At 42.7% G+C, this 21028-nt stretch overlaps 1 protein-coding gene across 3 annotated transcripts in view; it reads right to left on the reverse strand.

Moving 5' to 3' along the window:
- The window catches only part of RAD54L2 (RAD54 like 2), a 117906-nt gene that overhangs the window by 33633 nt on the left and 63245 nt on the right, over nucleotides 1–21028 (reverse strand). For all 3 annotated transcript variants that reach the window (XM_086367812.1, XM_086367811.1, XM_086367813.1), the window contains one exon: nucleotides 19059–19254. In XM_086367812.1, the coding sequence (XP_086223938.1) occupies nucleotides 19059–19200 (142 nt within the window). In that variant the 5' untranslated portion in view covers nucleotides 19201–19254. The remainder of the gene's footprint in view (nucleotides 1–19058; nucleotides 19255–21028) is intronic.

The following is a 21028-nucleotide window of genomic DNA, read 5'->3' on the forward strand; positions in this document are numbered from 1 at the left end:
AATATAACTTTTCACTGTGCTCTTTTGTACCTTCTCAATATTGAACCACATGAATTTACAACCTATCCAAAATCATTGATTTGACTTTCAAATAATAGCTCACTCCAAAATTCTAAAATATAATCCACCAAAGTCACCGAGGAAAAAAGATTCAAGTCAACAAAGAAGTAGAGGCATGTGCTTTGACAAAGGAAAATTAGTGTCTTCAGTGGTTTAAAAGTCAGTGACTATTACCACCTAAGCTCAGGATCATGGAATCAGATCTGGTGACAAATACCTCTGAACTTTCTCCCTCATGCAAGCCAGCTGTGAGCAGTAATCAACAAAGTTATATAAACACCAACAGACACTTACATAAGCTTCTCAGGAATGAGTTATAAACCCCACTATAACAAATATGATAGGCAAATAAGTACCTTTGGAAAAAAAAACCCTACATTTCACTCATAAGGGGTAACAAGGCACAAACACTTCCAGGGCCTTTTCTCCAGCTATTCCATTTCTTCTTTTGCCTCAATCTTATCTGTATAAACAAAGATCAGTGGATTCCAAGTCTTAGCACGTACCTCCTGACATGATGTGGAAGGATATATACACCACAACCTATGATGTATGAGTGTCCAAACACTGAACCTGAATCTGAAAACACCTAGATATCACATTTCCAGTTTGCAAAAATACAGGGAACAAAGGACTATGTTAAACTTGATAAACAAGACCATATGGATGCAATCAGCAAAGTCTAGAAACTACAGAACAAGTGAGTCCTTTTCTTCTATCAATAAATTGCAAGGGAAAAAAAAAAAAACCAAAAGATCATATCTTAGGGACTTCATATTTAGAGAACAGATTAAATATACTCTGAAGTTTTTATAGATAAAATCTTTAATAGATTTATTTTATAAGTAAATTTTTAACTTATAGATAAATTTTATTTATTTTTATTTACTTTTATTTATTTAATAGATAAAATCTTCTATAGACAAAATCTTATAGAGTTAAGGAACTTCAGTTCAGTTCAGTTCAGTCGCTCTGACTCTTTGTAACCCCATGGACTGCAGCATGCCAGGCCTCCCTGTCCATCACCAACTCCTGGAGTTTACTCAAACTCATGTCCATTGAGTTAGTGCTGCCATCCAACCATCTCATCCTCTGTCGACCCCCTCTCCTCATGCCTTCAATCTTTCCCACCATCAGGGTCTTTTCAAATGAGTCAGCTCTTCTCATCAGGTGGCCAAAGTATTGGAGTTTCAGCTTCAACATCAGTCCTTCCAATGAATATTCAGGACTGATTTCCTTTAGGATGGACTGGTTGGATCTCCTTGCAGTCCAAGGGACTCTCAAGTATTCTCCAACACCACAGTTCAAAAACATCAATTTTTCAGCACTCAGCTTTCTTTATAGTCCAACTCTCCCATCCATATATGACTACTGGAAAAATCATAGCTTTGACTAGACGGACCTTTGTGGGCAAAGTAATGTCTCTGCTTTTTAATATTCTGTCTAGGTTGGTCTTAACTTTTCTTTCAGGAGCAAGTGTCTTTTAATTTCATGGCTGCAGTCACCTTCTGCAGTGATTTTGGAGCCCCCAAAATAAAGTCTGTCAGTTTTCATCACTTCCCCATTTATTTGCCATGACGTGATGGGACCAGATGCCATGATCTTAGTTTTCTGAATACTGAGTTTTAAGCCAACTTTTTCACTCTTCTCTTTCATTTTCATCAAGAGGCTCTTTAGTTCTTCTTTGCTTTCTGCCATGAGGGTGGTGTCATCTGCATATCTGAGGTCATTGACATTTCTCCCGGCAATCTTGATTCCAGCTTGTGCTTCTTCCAGTCCAGCGTTTCTCATGATGTACTCTGCACAGAAGTTAAATAAGCAGGGTGACAATATGCAGCCTTAATGAACTCCTTTTCCTATTTGGAACCAGTCTGTTGTTCCATGTCCAGTTCTAACTGTTGCTTCCTGACCTGCATACAGATTTCTCAGGAGGCAGGTCAGGTGGTCTGGTATTCCCATCTCTTTCAGAATTTTCCACAGTTTGTTGTGATCCACGCAGTCAAAGGCTTTGGCATAGTCAATAAAGCAGAAATAGATGTTTTTCTGGAACTCTCTTGCTTTTTCCATGATCCAACGGATGTGGCAATTTGATCTCTGGTTCCTCTGCCTTTTCTAAATCCAGCTTGAACATCTGGAAGTTCACGGTTCACATACTGTTGAAGCCTGGCTTGGAGAACTTTGAGCATTACTTGGCTAGAGTGTGAGATGAGTGCAATTGTGCGGTAGTTTGAGCATTCTTTGGCATTGCCTTTCTTAGGGACTGGAATGAAAACTGACCTTTTCCAGTCCTGTGACCACTGCTGAGTTTTCCAAATTTGCTGGCATGTTGAATGCAGCACTTTCACTTTCACAGCATCATCTTTTAGGCCTTGAAACAGCTCAGCTGGAATTCCATCACCTCCACTAGCTTTGTTCGTAGTGATGCTTCCTAAGGCCCACTTGACTTCACATTCCAGGATGTCTGGCTCTAGGTGAGTGATCACACCATTGTGATTATCTGGGTCATGAAGATCTTTTTTGTATAGTTCTTCTGTGTATTCTTGCCACCTCTTCTTAGTATCTTCTGCTTCTGTAGGTCCATACAATTTCTGTCCTTTATTGTGCCCATCTTTGCATGAAATGTTCCTTTGGTATCTCTAATTTTCTTGAAGAGTCTTTCCTATTTTATTACTTTCCTCTATTTCTTTGCATTGATCATTGAGGAACTAATACTTCCAAATAACCCAAGATCGGGGGAAACAGATGAAACAAGACTAGACCTGCATTCAGAAAGAACGTAGCAGGAAGAAAATTACAAAGAACAGCGGAAAACATACTTTAAGAGCAAAAGCAAAAGTTGATTCTTTGAAGCATAAATGCTATTTCATCAGAGAGCCACCATCGCCACAACCACCACACTGGCTAAAGCAGACCCTTTCTGCCCACCCCTGGGGCTTACTCCCTTTTCTTATTGTTTACAAGGTTCTTACCCAGATCTGAAGTTAGTAACCATTCAACCTTAACCTGTCTCTCCTTTTAGACTGTTGCTCCTTGAAGGCTGGGATTCTGTCCATCTCATTCTCTAACGTATCCTTCAAGCCTAAAAAAATGCCAGCTGCCCAACAGACGCTCAATAAATGTATGCTGAATTTTTAAAAATGAGCCTGTTTTTACTAAAAAAAAAAAAAAAAAAAAAAACCTACTAGAGAAAAATACACATGAATAAAAAAATCCACTGAAGTACATTAGTTCCTATTCAGTATGTTTATGTCCCATATCTTCAATACATCATCATTTACAAGCACATATTGAAGTTCTCTATAGACTGAGCTTTCCCTGACTCAATAAATGTCAAGAAAAGCCAATGTATTTGCCAATAAATGTTAAAAAGTTAAAAACTTACACAAACCAATATGTGATTCACTTTTAAAATAATCATGGAAGCCAGTTTAAGGGGGGAAAATTTCTCATCCTAGTTGCTCCTTGGGAAGAAATAAATCTTCATAGCATTGATGCTAAAAGGAACTAGAGGATTCTAAATTAAACATCTTTTAAAGTGATGTCTGAGATCAAAGGGACCAATATCACTTTCACTCACTCATGAGAGACAACCTAAGGCATGAAGAAAAGAAACGGCCAGCCTTTCCAATGGGCTCTCACAGGGGAAGAGGACAACTGCTCCTCATTGCAAAAGATACCAGGACTGCACAGCAGTTCTCAGTCTCAGCACTGTGGACATCTGGGGACAGATAATCCTTTGTTGTTGGAGGCTCTCTTGTGCATTGTTAGGAATGTTCAGCAATATTCCTACCACCTCCATCCACTAGATTCTAGTGGCACCTTCCCAGTTGTGACAACCACAAAACATTGCCAACTGTCTCCTAGAAGGCTAAATCACTCCCTGTAGAGAAGCACTGCTTTTAGCACAAAGTCAAATCACTAAAGCAACAGTTATTTGTAAGCACAACGACACCTCTTTTCAACCCATCTGAAATTCTAGCCCTGTGCTCCTGACAGATTTGATTTTGACCCTACTCAGCATGATGAGGAAAATTTTGGGCCATCTCTGCAACCACAGGAAAGAATTACCAAATTCTCAGCAAATCAGTCACAAAGCAGGTACTTCTGAGCAAAGGCAGAGAGAACAGTAAAGCGAAAACCATTTGGAATGCTAGTTGAGTTTCTGAATAAGATATAGAGAGTTAATGAGAAAACATAAAGTGAATACTTGGCTTTACTAAAATCTTACAGACAAGGTAATGTCTAGAATAATTTCACAAAATCAGAATTTTAAAAATCTAAATTAAACCCAAGGATGCTGATGGAAACCACATTCTGATCTTTAAAATTTGCCTCTCCTATGTCTTCTCACTTTTACACTCATGAAATAAAAGACTATCAAACAATATGAAAGACTGCTTAAACAGACTACAATAAAATACAGAATTTTTTTCTAACAACAAAGAGCACTGTGAGCAATGTTGAGATAAGTCACAGACCAGATGCTATTGACAACATAAATATCAGTATATCCAGAATACTTACACAAACACTTAAACATGAAAAGCATCATTACCAGTCAAAACTGGCATCATTACTTCAGAAATCTGAGCTGACTCTTGAACTATTCCCCCGCTTTCTGCAAGCACTCAACTTCATTATTCCATATTCCAAGAAAACATCGACTAACATTCTATGGCCTTATGCCAAACATGAATGCTGAATCACGTACTCAGCTTGACTTCCCCCATTCCTTCCATCCCCCAGAATTCCAAGAGCAACCCCACACCCAGCCACCATCACACATTAAGAAGAGAAACCCTGCTGCTGCCCGAGGAACAGAAGGTGGAGAGAGAGCCAACTCCTGTCTGGAAATGGCTGCCATTCCTGAGGAGCCACACACCACCCGAGGCAGCAGGTGGACTGGCAAGCGGCAGCCTGCAGCCAGCTTCCTGAGGAGACAGCCGTTCCTTCCAGACTCTGCCAAAGGCCTCAAGAGACAACAGGCTAGTCACTCTTTCCTCTAGAGTTCTCCAAGAGCCTCTCAACTCTCTAGTAACAATTAAAAAAAGAAATGAGATAGGCATTAAAAAGAGAATGAAATTTTGCCATTTGCAACAACATGCATGGACCTGGAGGGTATCATGCTTAGTGAAATAAGACAGACAGAGAAAGACTCATACTGTATGTTATCACTAATATGTGGAATCTAAAAAATAAAACAAACTAGTAATTTAACAAAAAAGAAACAAACTCACAGATACAGGAAACAAACCAGTGGTTACTAGTGGGGAGAGAGGAGGAGGTGGGGGCAAGATAGGGGTAGGGAATTAGGAGGTACCAGTCACTATGGAGAATCCCAGGGACAGGGGAGCCTGGTGGGCTGCCGTCTATGGGGTCGCACAGAGTTGGACACAACTGAAGTGACTTAGCAGCAGCAGCAGTAGCAGTCACTATGTATAAAATAAATAAGCTACAAAGATATATGGTACAGTACAGGGAATACAGGCAATATTTTATAACTATAAATGGAGTATAATCTATAAAATTTTTGAGTCACTATGTTATATACCTGAAACTAACATAATATTGTAAATCAACTACATCCCTGTCTGAAAAAAAAAAAAAATTAGCTGGGGATATGAATGGGAAAACAGAGGCAATAAATTTTTTTTTTGCTTGTTTCCCAAAGTATGAGCAATCCAAACACAGGAAAAATAAAAAGAGAATTAAAGACTCAAGCAAATTACCCCTGGAAACTTAAGAATCACTAAACGGCCAGTGCTTTCTCCACCTGCATTCAGCACTATGGGGGAGTAAAGTGGATCCGCATGCTGCAACTGCTTGATAGGTGTCAGAGCTGGAGTTGGTTCAAGAGCCATGTCAATCCATGCCAGGCTCCCTGCTCTTCTGGACAGCTCCAACTCGCAGTCTCTCTCAGGGAGGCTAGCCGACAATCTCCTGGCATCTCCAGTGAACCTGAGGGCTGAGAGTTAACAAGACCTCTGCCCCTACAAAGTGAGGATTTAGGGAGAATAAAGAAAACAAGCCTGCCTGCAACTCTGGGGGACTGTAGTCCTTCCCTCTGGAGTTCAGGCAGGTAAAGCCCCGCATTTTCCTCTGGGAAATCCATTTTGAATGGTGACAGAAGCACAAAACAACACACAAATCTTCCTATATGTGCAAACTCCACTAGGGCCCCCTGAAAGAGTACCCACAACGAACAAGAGGAAAATAGGGCATATCTGCTGTTCCTTTTAAGAAGGAATGGGCAAAGAGTAACACCAACAGCTCAAATTCTGCTACTTTTATTTGAGAGAGGACTTAGGTACACACACTAAGGTGATCATCTTCCGAAATTTGTTACTGTTGTATCTGTTAAGAGAGTAGAAGACAGTAAAACTGGTCCTATGAACAAACAAAAGCTTTCCTTGATGAGAGTACAGTGGAAAGGCGGGGGCGAAATCCACATAACTCAGTTTATCTTTTCATTCTACTGATGAATGCTTTGAAGTACTGAGGCATGACCACAACACACACACACACACACACACACACACACACACACACACACACACACACACACACACACACACACACACACACACACACACTTCCCAGAAGGATTCAGTAGTTGAGAAAGGGCCAGTCTTCCACAAGCAGAGCATCAGACATCATGCTGGCAAAGCACAGCAGGCAAGAGAGAAGTAAAGTACCTTTACAAACTCCCAAAATTAGAGAATACTGCTCCAGCACAGATTTCCTCCACAAAATGCATTCACATATAATTGAAACAGTGAAACGATTTCCATCAGGCTCTTAATAATGATAAGAATTTCTGATTTGAGAGCAGAATACAAGGTAGGTTGAAGAGTGGATGCTGTGGAGGGCAGGGCTCACCTATCAGTTCCCATGCCCCAGAGAGCAGCATTGAAACGCATGCCTTGGCAAAAGAATAAACTACTGCATGTCACTGAGCTCCTGGACTGTCTCATTAGCTTAAACCTTAAATGTTAACTCTATGAATGCAAAAGGCCGGACAGTAAACTCAGACAGGTAAAGCACTTTCTGACCACATTAGAAATAAGATAAATCTTAAAAAAAAAAAAAACAAAACTTTCCTTAGGGTCACAGAAAATAAAAGACAATATGCATCTACCTGGGAGCACGCTGACGCTTTGCTTCCTGACTAAAAGACCAGCTGGAACATAAGTACAACCTCTCTAAGCTGGAGGAGCACTCGCCAGTGGCTCTCCCAGGATCTTTCACTCCACAGGGGAAACACTCCATACATCTCTACCATATATGATCACTGACGACGATAAAACCTCTCCTCCCCTCATCTTCAAACACAAATTCTGTGCCTAAAGAAGTTACCTATCTTTATATCCCACTTGGCTTCCCTCCATACCGTTGTACTCCTTGGTCTGGATTCTGACACCAGACTCCAAAGGGTCTCCCTGCCTCTGATTACTCCCTCTTCGATCCACACCACAAAAAGAGCTTTCTGAATATGACCATGTCACAGTCTCCACCCACCCAGGATCTCCTAAAATACCTTAAAGCTGCCCCTTCTACCCATAGGATATAGTCTAAAACACTTAAGGCCTTCCCTGATTGCTAGCATCCAGCCTTCCTTCCGACCACCGGGTACTTCCCTCCAACGCCTGTACCCACACACCCTCCACTGCCTACTCTCTAGCCTCAGCTCTCGAGGTCTCAGGCCTTGGCTGAGGCTGTGTCCCTCTTTCCCTACCTCTTCATCTAACAGTTTTGTGTTAGACTCTAATAACTTACTTCTTTCTAACCCATAGCCTCTTTTGGGTCCCCACTTAAAGGTCAGCCTCCAGAACGCCTTCTCTAGGTTTCTTCCTTTTTATTTCAGCATGTGCCCAACTGCTAAGCTGTAGTGTCTGTCAACATAGCTGCAGAGAGAAAGTTAATAGCCGCTGCTGTCTCTCTTGGTAAGCTGCTCAGGGAACTTCATTTAAGCCTGGCACATTCTGTTTCTGTATTCTAAACTGGACCAAAGATTCTCTGAAGACTTCACGAGATGATTCAAAAAATGCTGAAAAACCTTCTCTTCCAGAAGGTTGCTGGGTAACTCTGAAGTCGGGGCAGGCACGGTAGTGGGGAATAACTGTAGTCCCAGCACAGGTCTGTGGTGAGTCTGCTAAATATGCACCCCACCCCATGCCCCGTCATGCCCAAGTCCATCTAAAACGGCGCTGGTCACTAGCTCTGCTCCCAGAAGCACTGGAGCCCAGCCTATCTGCAATGCTTGTTATCTTTTGGCTAGATTTATTCATGTTACCAATATTACTCATTCAGTCCTCAAAACGGTAAATACAAGACACTACAAGTATTCCCATTGTACAGATGAAAAAAACGTCCTTCACAAAGCTATTAGTTTGAACTCAGGTGGCTGATCTGGCTCCAGAGTCCTTGCTCTTAGCCACCACCCTGCACAATTTCTCCTGTACTCCCATTCCCCTTAAAGTTATAAAGGAAGAAAACAGAGTTCAGAAAGAGTCACATATGTACTGTGCCTTGATTTACAACAAAGAATAAAACAAAACTCTAATGCAGAGTAGCTCAATTAACCATATTGGTGGGGGATGGGGGGAATGAAGCTTGACCCTAACTCACACCACACAGAAATCAATTCCAGATGTATCCGAGACCTAAATGTGACGGTAAAACATGAAACATCTAGAAGACAACAGGAGAATATCTTCATGACCTTGGGGTAGACAACTATTTCTTATACAAGGCACAAAACAAAAAGAGGAAAAAATGATAAATTTGACTTCATTAAAATTAAAGCATCTATAGATCAAAAATTAAAAAAAGATTATGACTGTAAAAAATACACAACTAAGAGACTGAAAAATCAAGCAATATAAATGGGAAAGGTGTGTCACATATATATTATCAAAAAGACATCCAGAAATAAAAAATTCCTATAAACCAACTAAGAAATTTATGAAAGAAAGAAAAATGGTAGAAAACATGGGTTCGGGCACTTTACAAAAGTGAAAATGATCATGAGCATGTGGAAAAGAGCTCAACACCTGAAGTAATTCAGTTCAGTTCAGTCGCTCAGTCGTGTCCGACTCTTTGTGACCCCATGAACCGCAGCATGCCAGGCTTCCCTGTCCATCACCAACTCCTGGAGTTCACCCAAACTCAGGTGCATCAAGTTGGTGACGCCATCCAGCCATCTCATCCTCCTTCTCCTCCTGCCCCCAATCCCTCCCAGCATCAGGGTCTTTTCCAATGAGTCAACTCTTCACATGAGGTGGCTAAAGTATTGGTGTTTCTGCCTCAGCATCAGTCCTTCCAATGAACACCCAGGACTGGTCTCCTTTAGGATGGAGGAAAATGCAAATTAAAACCACAATCAGATACCAATCCCCCCCAACCCCTTGGATTGCGGGAAGGAATGTTAAAGGCCCTACAAAATCACTCTGAACAACAGGGTCAAGGTCTGACATGTTTTCCTGATGTAGGTTTACGAAACAGACCCGCCCCCAGCACACTCAAATTCTCTGCCCCTTGGTGTCCCTAAGCCTAGCACACAGAAAGGAAGGATAGGAACAAGTACCAAAATCAGCACTGCTCCATTTCTAACACGGAGGTCATCTAAATACTGACATAAGCTATGCTGAAAAATCAGTCCAACAACAGATATTCAAGTTTCCTCCAAAGAAAGTGACACGTTTCTGGGGAAGAAAAGGAAGACAGAAATACAGAATACAAAGATCTGGCTTGAGGGACTTCCCTGGAGGTCCAGTGGTTGGGACTTGGTGGTTCCACTGCAGAGGGTGAAGGTTTGATTCCTGGATCTGGGAACTAAAATCCCACAGGCCGTGTACCACAGCCAAAAAAAAAAAGATCTGGCTTGAATCTGTAATTTAAGGAATGCTGCTCGTCATCTATGTTGAGAACAAAACGCTGAAATGCAATAGAATATTCTATTAACACTGTCTTGTCTGTCTTGGTGCATTCAGTTGCATGGTCTAATTGCTTCCAAGGTCTGATTCACAGCCCTTTTCTCTGTTTCAGTGATTCCTCTTTGTTCCTAAAAACATGCCTTCCCTTCCTGGTCTTCGTCCAGAACAAGAGAACAACATATCTAGAATTCAGGTTGCAAACTTTTCATTTTGTGGAAGAGAACTTAAAGGCTCAGCAAGGACTTTCCCAGGATCACAGAAGTGTAGCTGAAGACTGCTCCTCTCTATCACACACTAGAGTGCTGGGGCAAAGGCTTTCCCAGGCCACAGCAACAGCTTTAGCCAGTATGGACTGCCACCTATCTCTCCTGCACCATCAGTTTCTCCCTCCCACCCTGATCAGTCCCACTGGCAAAAAGAAAGTTCAAAAGATAAAACCTGTTCTCCCCCTATTCTGATTGGAGCCCCTATCACTGCACTGAAATTGATCATTTTGGGCACAAGGACCCCCACACTGCTAAATCCAATGTCAATTCTTAGTCCTCATACTACTAGGACTGTTGGTTGGCTTATCTAACACAACTGATCACTTCCTCCTTGAAATGACTTTTTTTCCTATCTGGATCCCGTAAAATCTTCTCTTGGGTGTTCTACTACCTCAGTGGCCATTTCTCTTCAGTCTTCTCTCCTTAATCATCCTCATTCCCTCCTCACTTCTGCTGTCAACTGCTTAGTCGTTCAGACCATTTCTCCTGTTCCTGGAATAATCTTATCCTGTCCTGTGATTTAGGCACCATGCATTGGAGGAGGAAATGGCAACCCACTCCAGTGTTCTTGCCTGGAGAATCCCAGGGACGGCGGGGCCTGGTAGGCTGCCGTCTATGGGGTCGCACAGAGTCGGACACGACTGAAGCGACTTAGCAGCAGCAGCAGCATATACAGACATGCCCCATTTTTTTTTTAACGTAGAGTTCTCCTCTGAATTTCAACTCAGTAGTCTAACTGCCCTGTGGACATTTCAACTTGGAGGCATAAGACATGTCAAACTTGTTTCTCCAAAACCAAACTCCTGTCTGTCTCCAATCTGTGCCTCGCCCCTGATCTTCCTAACCTTAGAAAATGGCATCTTAAAGTTGTTCAATAAAAACTCAGAATCCATCCTTTTCTTCCCTGTTACTCTGACACAATCTGTATCTATTTCATTAACCAATTCTCTTGGCTCTATCTTCAAAAACATACCGAGAATGCAACTACTTCTACCAACTGCACCAAGCCATCATCCTTCCTGCCTTGAATTCTGATATATCTTCCTAACTGGTCTCCCTGATTTTGCCCTCATCTCCCTAACGGTCTGTTCCGTACATATCAACCAGAGTGATCTTTCCTCTGTTCAAACCCTGCAATGGCTCCCATCTCACAGAATAAGGCCCCACACATAAGCCTCCCTCATTATTAATCCTCCCCAACACAGTGGTACCTGTTACTATGAATGAACCTACACTGACACATCAGTATCACCCAGAGTCCAGAGTTTACACTAGGGTTCACTCTTGATGTTGGACAAATATATAATGACATGCATCCACCATGGAAGGCCATATAGAGCAGTTTTACTGCCCTAAAAATCCTCTGTGCTCCACAGATTCATCCCTCCTCTCCCTCAAACCTCTGGTAACAACTGATCTTTTTACTTTTATTTTTTAAAATAAAAGCTTAGAAAAGTAAAAATGAAACACCATGGAATTTTGAAACAATCCTGGTTTTGAAAAATTTTAAATGGCACATGCAAAAAAGAATGCAATGGGATTCCAGCTTTGTAGAAATATACATCTGAAGAGAAAAATAACTGAAAAATAAGACATCAATTCTCTTGCTATCTCTGGCTGATAGAATTCTGTGTGATTTTTATATTCTTTATAATGTTCTATATTTCCAAAATTTAATTAATAGGTGCATATGACTAATAATCAGAAATTTATTGTTAAATAGTAAACTCAACAAGCAGTTGGGCATCACAGATTTTGAAATAGTATCCAAACTCCAGACACACTCTTTGAAGAAGGATCTAGGATATGAGGCAATCACAGGGTTCATAACATTTACTTAAAACTATTCTTAGAAGAGAAAGAAAACTAGGCTCAAAATAGGGATGTCTAAAGTGACAGAAAGGCCATAATAAACAGTGAAAACTACAACCTCTATAACCTATGCTCCTTGTGAAGGGCCCTGGGGGCTTCCACAGGAGGGAGAAAACATTGGCTAGGATTCCCATTAGACTGCTGCTACTATTCCTCCCAAGTGACATTCTTCATGACACAAAAGCCGCCCACTCTGATCTTAGTTTAAAACTCTGGAGGTTCCTGACACTTCTTCCACTTCCAGCTGCAAGACTCCTCCTGCAGACTGCTGGTGCTTACTGATACACTTGGGATTCACAGTGTGAGTCTGAAATAGCAGCTGTCAGAACTCAAGCAAATAGACCCAGGGCTCCAGGTATATCTCGAACCACCACCACTGGCCTTACATGCTCAAGCCCCTACCTAGCTCACCCCAGACCACTCTGCCCTTTGCTCCCTGTCCTCTAGCCACCAAGGCTTCCATCTTCCTGAGTCTAAACAAGCAGAGCTGTTCCCACCCCAGGGCATTTGCCCTGGCCCTATGCCTAGGACACTTTACCCCTGATTCTTTATACTGCAAGCAAAGAGGACAAATAGAAGCGGGTGAGAGAAACAGCACAAGTCAAACTCCCTGCAGGAGACTACAAGACGCAGGGGTTGAGAAGGAGATCCGCTTTCCTTACTCAGGCGTCCAAGGTGAAGGGGGTCACAGTTGGCATCTAGGGGGCTAGCTTTCTGTCAATGAGGTGGCTATGAAGCAGGTTCTGGAAGGCACTAAGCATGTCACACCCCTAGCTGCTGTGCAAGGAAACTAGTGTCCTGATGCGCCATGGAAAACAGACAAGAACAGAATGAAATGGGGCGGGGGGGAGGCCTGTGTTCTAAAGAGATGTGCCCATCAAATCAGTCTGTGTCCAGATCCTGACTCACTTAAATAAACCAGGACTTCTCCAAGTTTTCTGCTGAGGAGTCCTGAATTCCCACAGAAAATGTTCTTATCCCTTAGGGCACCATCCAAAGCATTCAAACTCCACTCTCAAATTTATTTGAAGAAAATCTAATTTTATCTTAAAACTTCATGTGAATACTGATTTCTATGCCCAAACTTTCATTATATAGAAAAATTTTTTTTCAATCCATACCAAAGTACTGAACCCCCAAGCCCTGACACTTCTCCACTAACTTCCCAATAAAACTGACACTCCAACAAGGTCTGTCACGTTTATAGTGAAGCTCCATAAACTCCGAGTATCCCTTCCACAACCTAAGGAACCAAGTTTGGAAATAAAACTCCTTGGTAAGCAATCATTCCTAGAATAGCCAGTAAATGGTTTAAGCCTGTAGTTTTTGACTGGGGCTTGGGTTTTACAATGAAATTCCTATTTAAAAAAAAAAAAAACCCTACTGTTGTCTTAGCTGAACAAGGCTGTTCACAACGTGGGCCAAACAGCTCGGATGAGCAGAGGGCTCTCAGAAGAAAAGGGTGGTGGAGGCCCCAGTTCTCCTACCAGAAAACCGAGAGAGAAAATAGCAGAGAAACCAGCACAACTAATGAAGTAAAAAAATACTAGAGGGAAAGAAATGGGGCATCTGGTTTTTCCTTGTAATAAATACTCCATAAGAATAAGGGTAACCTAAATGGACTGGTGGGGGAGGGGAATCTCATTATTCACTACGATTGTTATACACCTGGAGAACAACTGAAATTTTGGAGGGAAACCAAGAATTGAATCCAGATGAATATTAATGAGAAATACATGAAGTTCTTATTAAACGAACATATTAAATTCTAAGAATCTCCCCCACCCCCCAACCTTTACTGTACATTTAGGCCCAGGTTTCCTGCTGTTTTTCTCTCCTGTCTCCCCTGCTGCAAGGAGATAAGAAACTACCTTGGGGAAATGATATTAAGATTTTTACCATTTGCACAGACAGACCCTTGGAATTACTCCTTGGTCCAGATACTCTATTACCTACAGTTGCCAAGTACACAAAAGGAAGAATGTGTTGTAGGCCTAAAGGCTGGAGTGACATTGAGAAAGACAAATCAACCAGCAAATCAACCAGCAGAACACAGGTAAATGAAAATACATCCTGTATCACCCACCCCACACTCTCACATCAAATGCAACACACATTAAGTAGTAATTGAAAACAAACTTTTTTTGTAAAGGCCAGATAATTCTAGGAGTTTCCTTCATCTAAATATTTCTAAGCATCTTACCTGGATCAAGAGATTAGAGCTCACGCTCAGCTAGAAGAAAATGCTGAGCCAAAAAACCACTGCACAAGGAAAGCCAATTTCCAGACAGAGCAGGTGTTGAACCTCTGCCTCTAATAATGACAGACCCCAAAAGAGCTGACCTCTAACTTTCCCCATCATTCCAAAACAATATACAAAAGAAAAACAGGAATGACACGCCAAAACGTCTCACAACATGCCACAGGTCCCCTCACCTGTTATGAACAAAAGGCACTATCTTCTTCCCCACTGTTTTGAAGACAAAATCATGAAACTGTTCCCCAATAGCCAAAGCCACCATGTTCTATCATAGCCAGTTCTCAGACTAATGTCTCACGAGTCAGCTTTGGAAGGTCAGTATCAAGGGGTAGACAATGCTCCAACTTAATGTAGCAAAGCTAAAAATATCTCTTAACTCCCCCATTCACTCACTATTCTGTTCCTTTCATCTTTGCAAAGGTTTCATTATCCTCCCAGGCTTTACTTAGTCCATCTTCAATCTGCCCCACATAGCCAATAAGTCACCAAGTCGTATAAATCCCACTGCAACAAATCTTTGTATTCCTCATGTGCAGATCAACTGACTCAAAGTTCAAACCCTCACTGACCCTTCCCATAAAGCTCCATCATAGACCTAATTGGTTTTCTTGATCTGCAGGCCATCTCTGTTGTATACTGCTAGAATAACATTCCTAAAATAAAAGGTCTAATGGATGCTCCCCCAGTAAAACCCTCCATCAGTCCCATGTTGCCTCTAAAACAAATTCTAGATTCCTTCATGATCTGACCACAGGTCATCACTCCAGGCTCACTCTGGTCATCCTCTTAAAGTCCTCAGTTCTACACCAAGTAAGATAGCTCATCATTCCTACCACATGCCATGCTTTCCCTTTATTCATGCCATTACTCCTAATTGTCCTCTCATCTCTGATCAACAATATCACCAACTTCTTCCCTCAAAGCACTCATTAAGAAAGAACGCAAACATATCACAGGCAGGGAATTAGATGAATCTATGGTCTCAGAAGCAGCATGGGTTTGAAATAGGAGTACCACCTTGGAAACCAAAGGCCCAGCTTTGCCATTTTCTTACTAAGTTACACTGAGCAAGGCACTTCCCTTTCTGAGCCTCAGTTTTCTCATCTGTAAAATGCACACACCCTACTTAACACACAGGATTACTAAAATAATCGAGCAAGACAAAACATTTCAAAATGCTTCTGAGGGGATGGAACTTCCTAAAGTAGTCCTTAGAAATTTAGTTTTAAGTGCTACTAGGAAAAAAATGCTTAAATGAGCTAAGCATAATCTTAAGAAGCTTGAAAGTAATGCAAAATAAACCACAAAGATGTAGGAGAATATTCTAAAGTAGAAATTACAAAGAAAACAAACATAATATAGAGGATCATCAAAGCCAGAAGGCAGTTCTTTGAAAAGGTTAGTAGGAGAGTTCAGATGTTTGTGTCAACTGTAAGGAAGCACTGTCAAAGTGAAACACTTCAAATAGAAAGGGCTGTAGTAACAATTTCCTTTCTGAAAGGGTATCTCAGCTGCAGCACTACTGGCATTTGGGGCCAGATAACAGTGTGGCAGGGAGCTGCTCTATGCAGTGCAGGATGGTCAGCAGGATGGCTTATTTCTACCCACAAGAGGCCAGTGGCATTCCTCCCCCACTCCCAGAAGTCGTGACAACCAAAAATGTCTTCAGACTTTGTAACCTGTCCCCTGGGAGGTAAAATCAACCCAGGTTGAGAAAAACTGTTCTAAGAAAACAAAAGGGCCACATCACACTACACGAGCTAAGACTAGACTATTCATAGCTATTCCTAATTTTAGAATAGCTGGCTGCTCTGCCCATTAGAACTGCAGGATAACCAGCAAACCAAGGCAGCAAAGGCAAGACTGAAGAAAATAGGCAGGTCTTGGATGTTTCAGCACATCTGCACAGTGTTCAAGATGTTCGGGTCCTCAAGAGAGGACCAGAAAGCTGTAAGAACTGAAACAGTGGCAGAGATGCCACAAGTAGCAGAAGTATCATTTTTATTTCAGGGGAGCAGGGGTAGGGGGTGGGAGGGTAGGGTTGTAGTATTCTAACACTATAGTGAAACATAAAAATTGTGCTTGCGAGGAACTCCGCTCAATTGTATGTGGCAGCCTGGATGGGAGAGGGGTCTGGGGGAAAATGGATACATGTATATGTATGGCTGGGTCCCTTCCATGTTCACTTGAAACTATCACAACATTGTTAATCGGCTGTACCCCAATACAAAACAAAAATTAAAAAAAAAAAAAAGCGCTTGAATCAAATTCCAAGAAGTAAGATACCCTAACGGGGCCAAAGGAGACAGCACCTATGGAAACTTTTTCTTACTCACTCTGAAATTCATAAGCAATAAAAGGAAATCATTTCAAAATTTTAAAAAGTTATCAATAAATACATTTTCTTTTTTAAAAACTCCAATACAATAAGTACATTATTCTGAGACAAATCACAAATTCTTGCCACTTTTAAATAAATAATAGTAAAGTTCTCAAATTTATACCATACAATTCTTGAATAATTAAGAATCTGACCAGGAGAAAAGAATCCAAGAAGCCAAGGGGGAAAACAGTGTGTATATATCCATTATAGTCACCTGCAGCATCTAAAACCCAGTCTAAACCTGATGAGAGTTCTAGAGGTGCCTGCACACATAATTTTGAGAAACCAAATGACATAAAAGCAGAAAGTGATGCAGATACCTAGGGATTCTAACACCATCTTAAGAACCATGAGAGGCAAGCAAAACAGTCTAATGGGATACCCACACATCACTATCCTCCGTTACTGCTCCTCATTCCACTTCATGGACAGGAACTATACAACTAGTGGTGGGAGGCCCCAGTGGACAGGCTAGCAGTGGACAGCAAACGATGCTGTCGGGGTGAGGGCAGGGAGTAAAATGGTAATTCGCCTGCCAGAAGTAAACTGGAAATGGGGCAGAGACTTCTTGATAGTTTACATGAAAGAAAATTGGTCCCTGAACCGTATGGCAGCTGTTAGGATGATTGAGAACTAAAGACATTAACATCAACAAAGAAAAAGGAGAGATGTTTATTCTCCTGGAATCTGGAGGATGACAGGAGTGCATCTTCACCAGGCTCCAGCAGGTCCAAGGAATGACAATCTACTGCAATTTCAGGTATAAAACTGAATACTGGTGTGTTATAAAAAGGCAAATTTTATTCCTAGGATAACAGGAAGCTTACAAACGACTAAATCCTGTGCCATGAAAGGCTAGAATTAATTGAGAAGCTGGTCAGATGACCTAACACTAGACTAATGATGAAAGGAAAAAGTCTACTGCCACTTCAACAAGTTGGGAATAGGCGCTCCCGGTGATGTGACTTGGGTGGCGGAGTGGCGGGCCTGCTACTGGAAAGGAGCGGAGCTCCTGGGAAGATATCCCCCGCACCCGGCCACCCTGGGGAAGTCGTGTCGGTGTTGCCGGCACTCCCAGGAGCCCTGGCCTCTGAGTCAGATATAGCCGAGCAGAATAGGAGGGCTCTAACGCCAGGAGGACTGCGGTGATGGTGTGTGAGGACTGATTCCCAGAGCCTTGCCTGACCTCTGACCCATCAGCATGGGGAGGATTGGCATCTCCTGTCTTTTTCCCGCTTCCTGGCATTTCAGCATCTCTCCAGTGGGGTGTCCCCGAATTCTGAACACCAACTTATGCCAAATTATCGTCATCAGCCTTCTGGCTGCTGCTGTCTCACTTTTATACTTTTCTGTTGTCATAATCCGAAATAAGTATGGACGGCTCTCCAAAGACAAGAAGTTTCAAAGGTACTTGGCATGAGTTACTGACATTGAAGCTACAGACACCAATAACCCCAGCGTGACTATGGCATCGTGGTGGACTGTGGGAGCAGCGGGTCTCGGATATTTGTCTATTGCTGGCCATGGCACAACGGCAATCCTCACGATCTGTTGGATATCAGGCAAATGAGGGATAAAAACCGAAAGCCTGTGGTCATGAAAATAAAACCCGGTATGTAAACAATAAATATCTGCTTGGTAACCAAAAAAAAAAAAAAAAAAAGTTGGGAATAAAGAAAGGGTGAGCCAAGCAAACCAAACAGGAGTCCAGCAGGGGTCTAGCAGCTACACAGGGGCAGTTCTCTCCCCACTGGAGCAATTTATAGTTGCCTGAAGTGGCTGAGAGGTAGACCAACACTGCAGGAGACGGGGTAAGCTTTCTGGAGTTGTGAACCCATCTAAGAACCTCTCCCCAAATAATGTCCTCATGTTCACAGAAGCAGAATTGTGAATGTAACTGAGGAAACTCACAGGCCACTCACAGTTATCCCCTGATGGGTCTGTGGTCACCAGACCACAAAGGCTCACCACAGGAACTCTGCCACTGACTCACTCCACGACTCGAACAAGTATGCTCCACTCTCAAATGTGTGGACCTAAGTGTGCACATGGCCAAAGATGAGGTGCGGGCTAAAGGTCCCTTCAGCACCACAGTGAAGCTTACACAGAGGAACAATTCATTTCCCGGGGAAGAGCATATGGGTTCACTGTCGCTGTGTTTTAGACTTTGCCTTCTCACGATGGATGACCTGAGAAATCCAACCACAAACACCAAGCAGTCTCAGCAAAAATTTTAATAGAGGAAAGGGAAGCAACCTCTGTCGCTCACGAGAGTCACTCACCATCCAGCAGGTCTTCCCCATCATCCCTGCCATGCTCCTCCACTGCCACCTCCTCCTCCTCCTCCTCCTCCTCTTCCGCATCCTCCAGCTCCACGTCTGGGTCCAGGTCTGGATCGCTCCCTGAGGCGGATTCGTCTGACATGGCTCCCAGAGGTCCTCAGTGGACATTACCGTCTCATGGTCCACTGCAGGGGTCCTGGGAGGAGGACAAGAAGCAAGAGAATCACTAAAGGCTTCACTTTAGGAACACACATTTTTCAAAGAGAAAATGTCAAGGATGAATACCCTGGTTAGGTATGGAGCTAAGCATACCTAAAATCTCAACCTTTCCCACAAGGACACTGGCCCTAAGACATATTGTGGTGACTCTCTGCCCAGCTCAAACCTCTCTTACCTGCTTGTTTGGTCCCTTTAAGGTATTTTCTTGTCCAAACACCCTATACACTTCAGAATCTCCATTGGTTCATTCCTTCATGCATTAACTGCTTCCTAAGCACCAAGTCAAGGCTATGGTTTTTCCAGTGGTCATGTATGGATGTGAGAGTTGGACTATAAAGAAAGCTGAGTGCCAAAGAATTGATGCTTTTGAACTGTGGTGTTGAAGAAGACTCTTGAGAGTCCCCTGGACTGCAAGGAGATCCAACCAGTCCATCCTAAAGGAAATCAGTCCTGAATGTTCACTGGAAGGATTGATACTGAAGCTGAAACTCCAATACTTTGGCCATCTGATGCGAAGAGCTGACTCATCTGAAAAGACCCTGATGCTGGGAAAGATTGAGGGCAGGGGGAGAAGGGGACAACAGAGGATGAGATGGTTGGATGGCATCACCAACTCAATGGACATGAGTTTGGGTAAACTCTGGGAGTTGGTGATGGACAGGGAGGCCTGGCGTGCTGTGGTTCATGAGATTGCAAAGAGTCGGACACGACTGAGCGACTGAACTGAACTGAGCACCAACTCTTTACATCTCTGTAGATAATATACATGCGTATATAATCGCAGGCACTCAGGCTTCGGGGACACAGTACAAAGCAGAGAAAAGTACGTCAGAAAGTGGTATGTGCCAGAAGCTGTTATCTTATATAGTGTGGCGGGGCAGAGGGTGGGGAATGGGGACAGGAAAGTTCTCACTGAGCAGAGGCCAGAAGGAACAGAGAGCCACACAGACATCTGGAGGGACTGTGCGCAGGCAGAGTGAGCAGCAAAGGCGAGGTCCTGGAGGAACTGGGAGTGCTCAGGGAATAAGGAGTAGGCCCTATCTTGGAGCACGACAAGGAAGATGGTCCATCCTCCCATCACCTGAATAAAATGCTTAGAGGCAACTGACTACTGATCACACTGTCACTCCTCCCGAGTAGGTAGGGAGCCTCAGAACGCCCGCGCCCACAGCGCAGCTCTCAGGCTCTGCCCTAGCTCGAGGCCCAGGTCCAGCTCCATTTCTTCCAAGAAGCCTTTGTCCACTGCCCCAGTCTTCTGGGATCACGTTTCCTCTTCTGAACTCCAGCAGCCATGCTGACCAGGCTGACCTTCACTGAAGGCTTCATATGAGTTACTTGGCAAAGTGTTTGCCTTCTTTGGTTTCTCACCTCCTGACCCAACAGTAAGCCCCCAGTGGATTTAGCTGGGAACTGTTTCTTTGTATCCTAGAGCTAGAAGCATGTCCTACTCAAATCATTCCTATTCACATTCACGCTCTCGGGCCAATCTGCTTGCTCTATTATATTTAGTATGTGTCCGGCATTGCGCGTGTTTGTCCACCTCTCTCTCCATTTTACTATTAGCAAAAGTCCTTTCTTCTTGAGTGAAAAGAAAAAAACAGGATAAAGAGAAAGCTAGCTGTTTTGTGATACAGCAAATACAACAAAATATTAATGTGAAGATTCACCAGTTCTTTCCATTTTTTGGTATATTTCAAATTTTTTATTACAAAATGTGGGGAAGAGGGGAACAAAGATAAATAATCTTTCAT

The sequence above is a fragment of the Bos grunniens genome, chromosome 22, assembly GCF_055505025.1.
Source record: "Bos grunniens cultivar Pamir isolate PY7600 chromosome 22, Bosgru_T2T1.0, whole genome shotgun sequence".
Taxonomy (NCBI): Eukaryota; Metazoa; Chordata; class Mammalia; order Artiodactyla; family Bovidae; genus Bos; species Bos grunniens.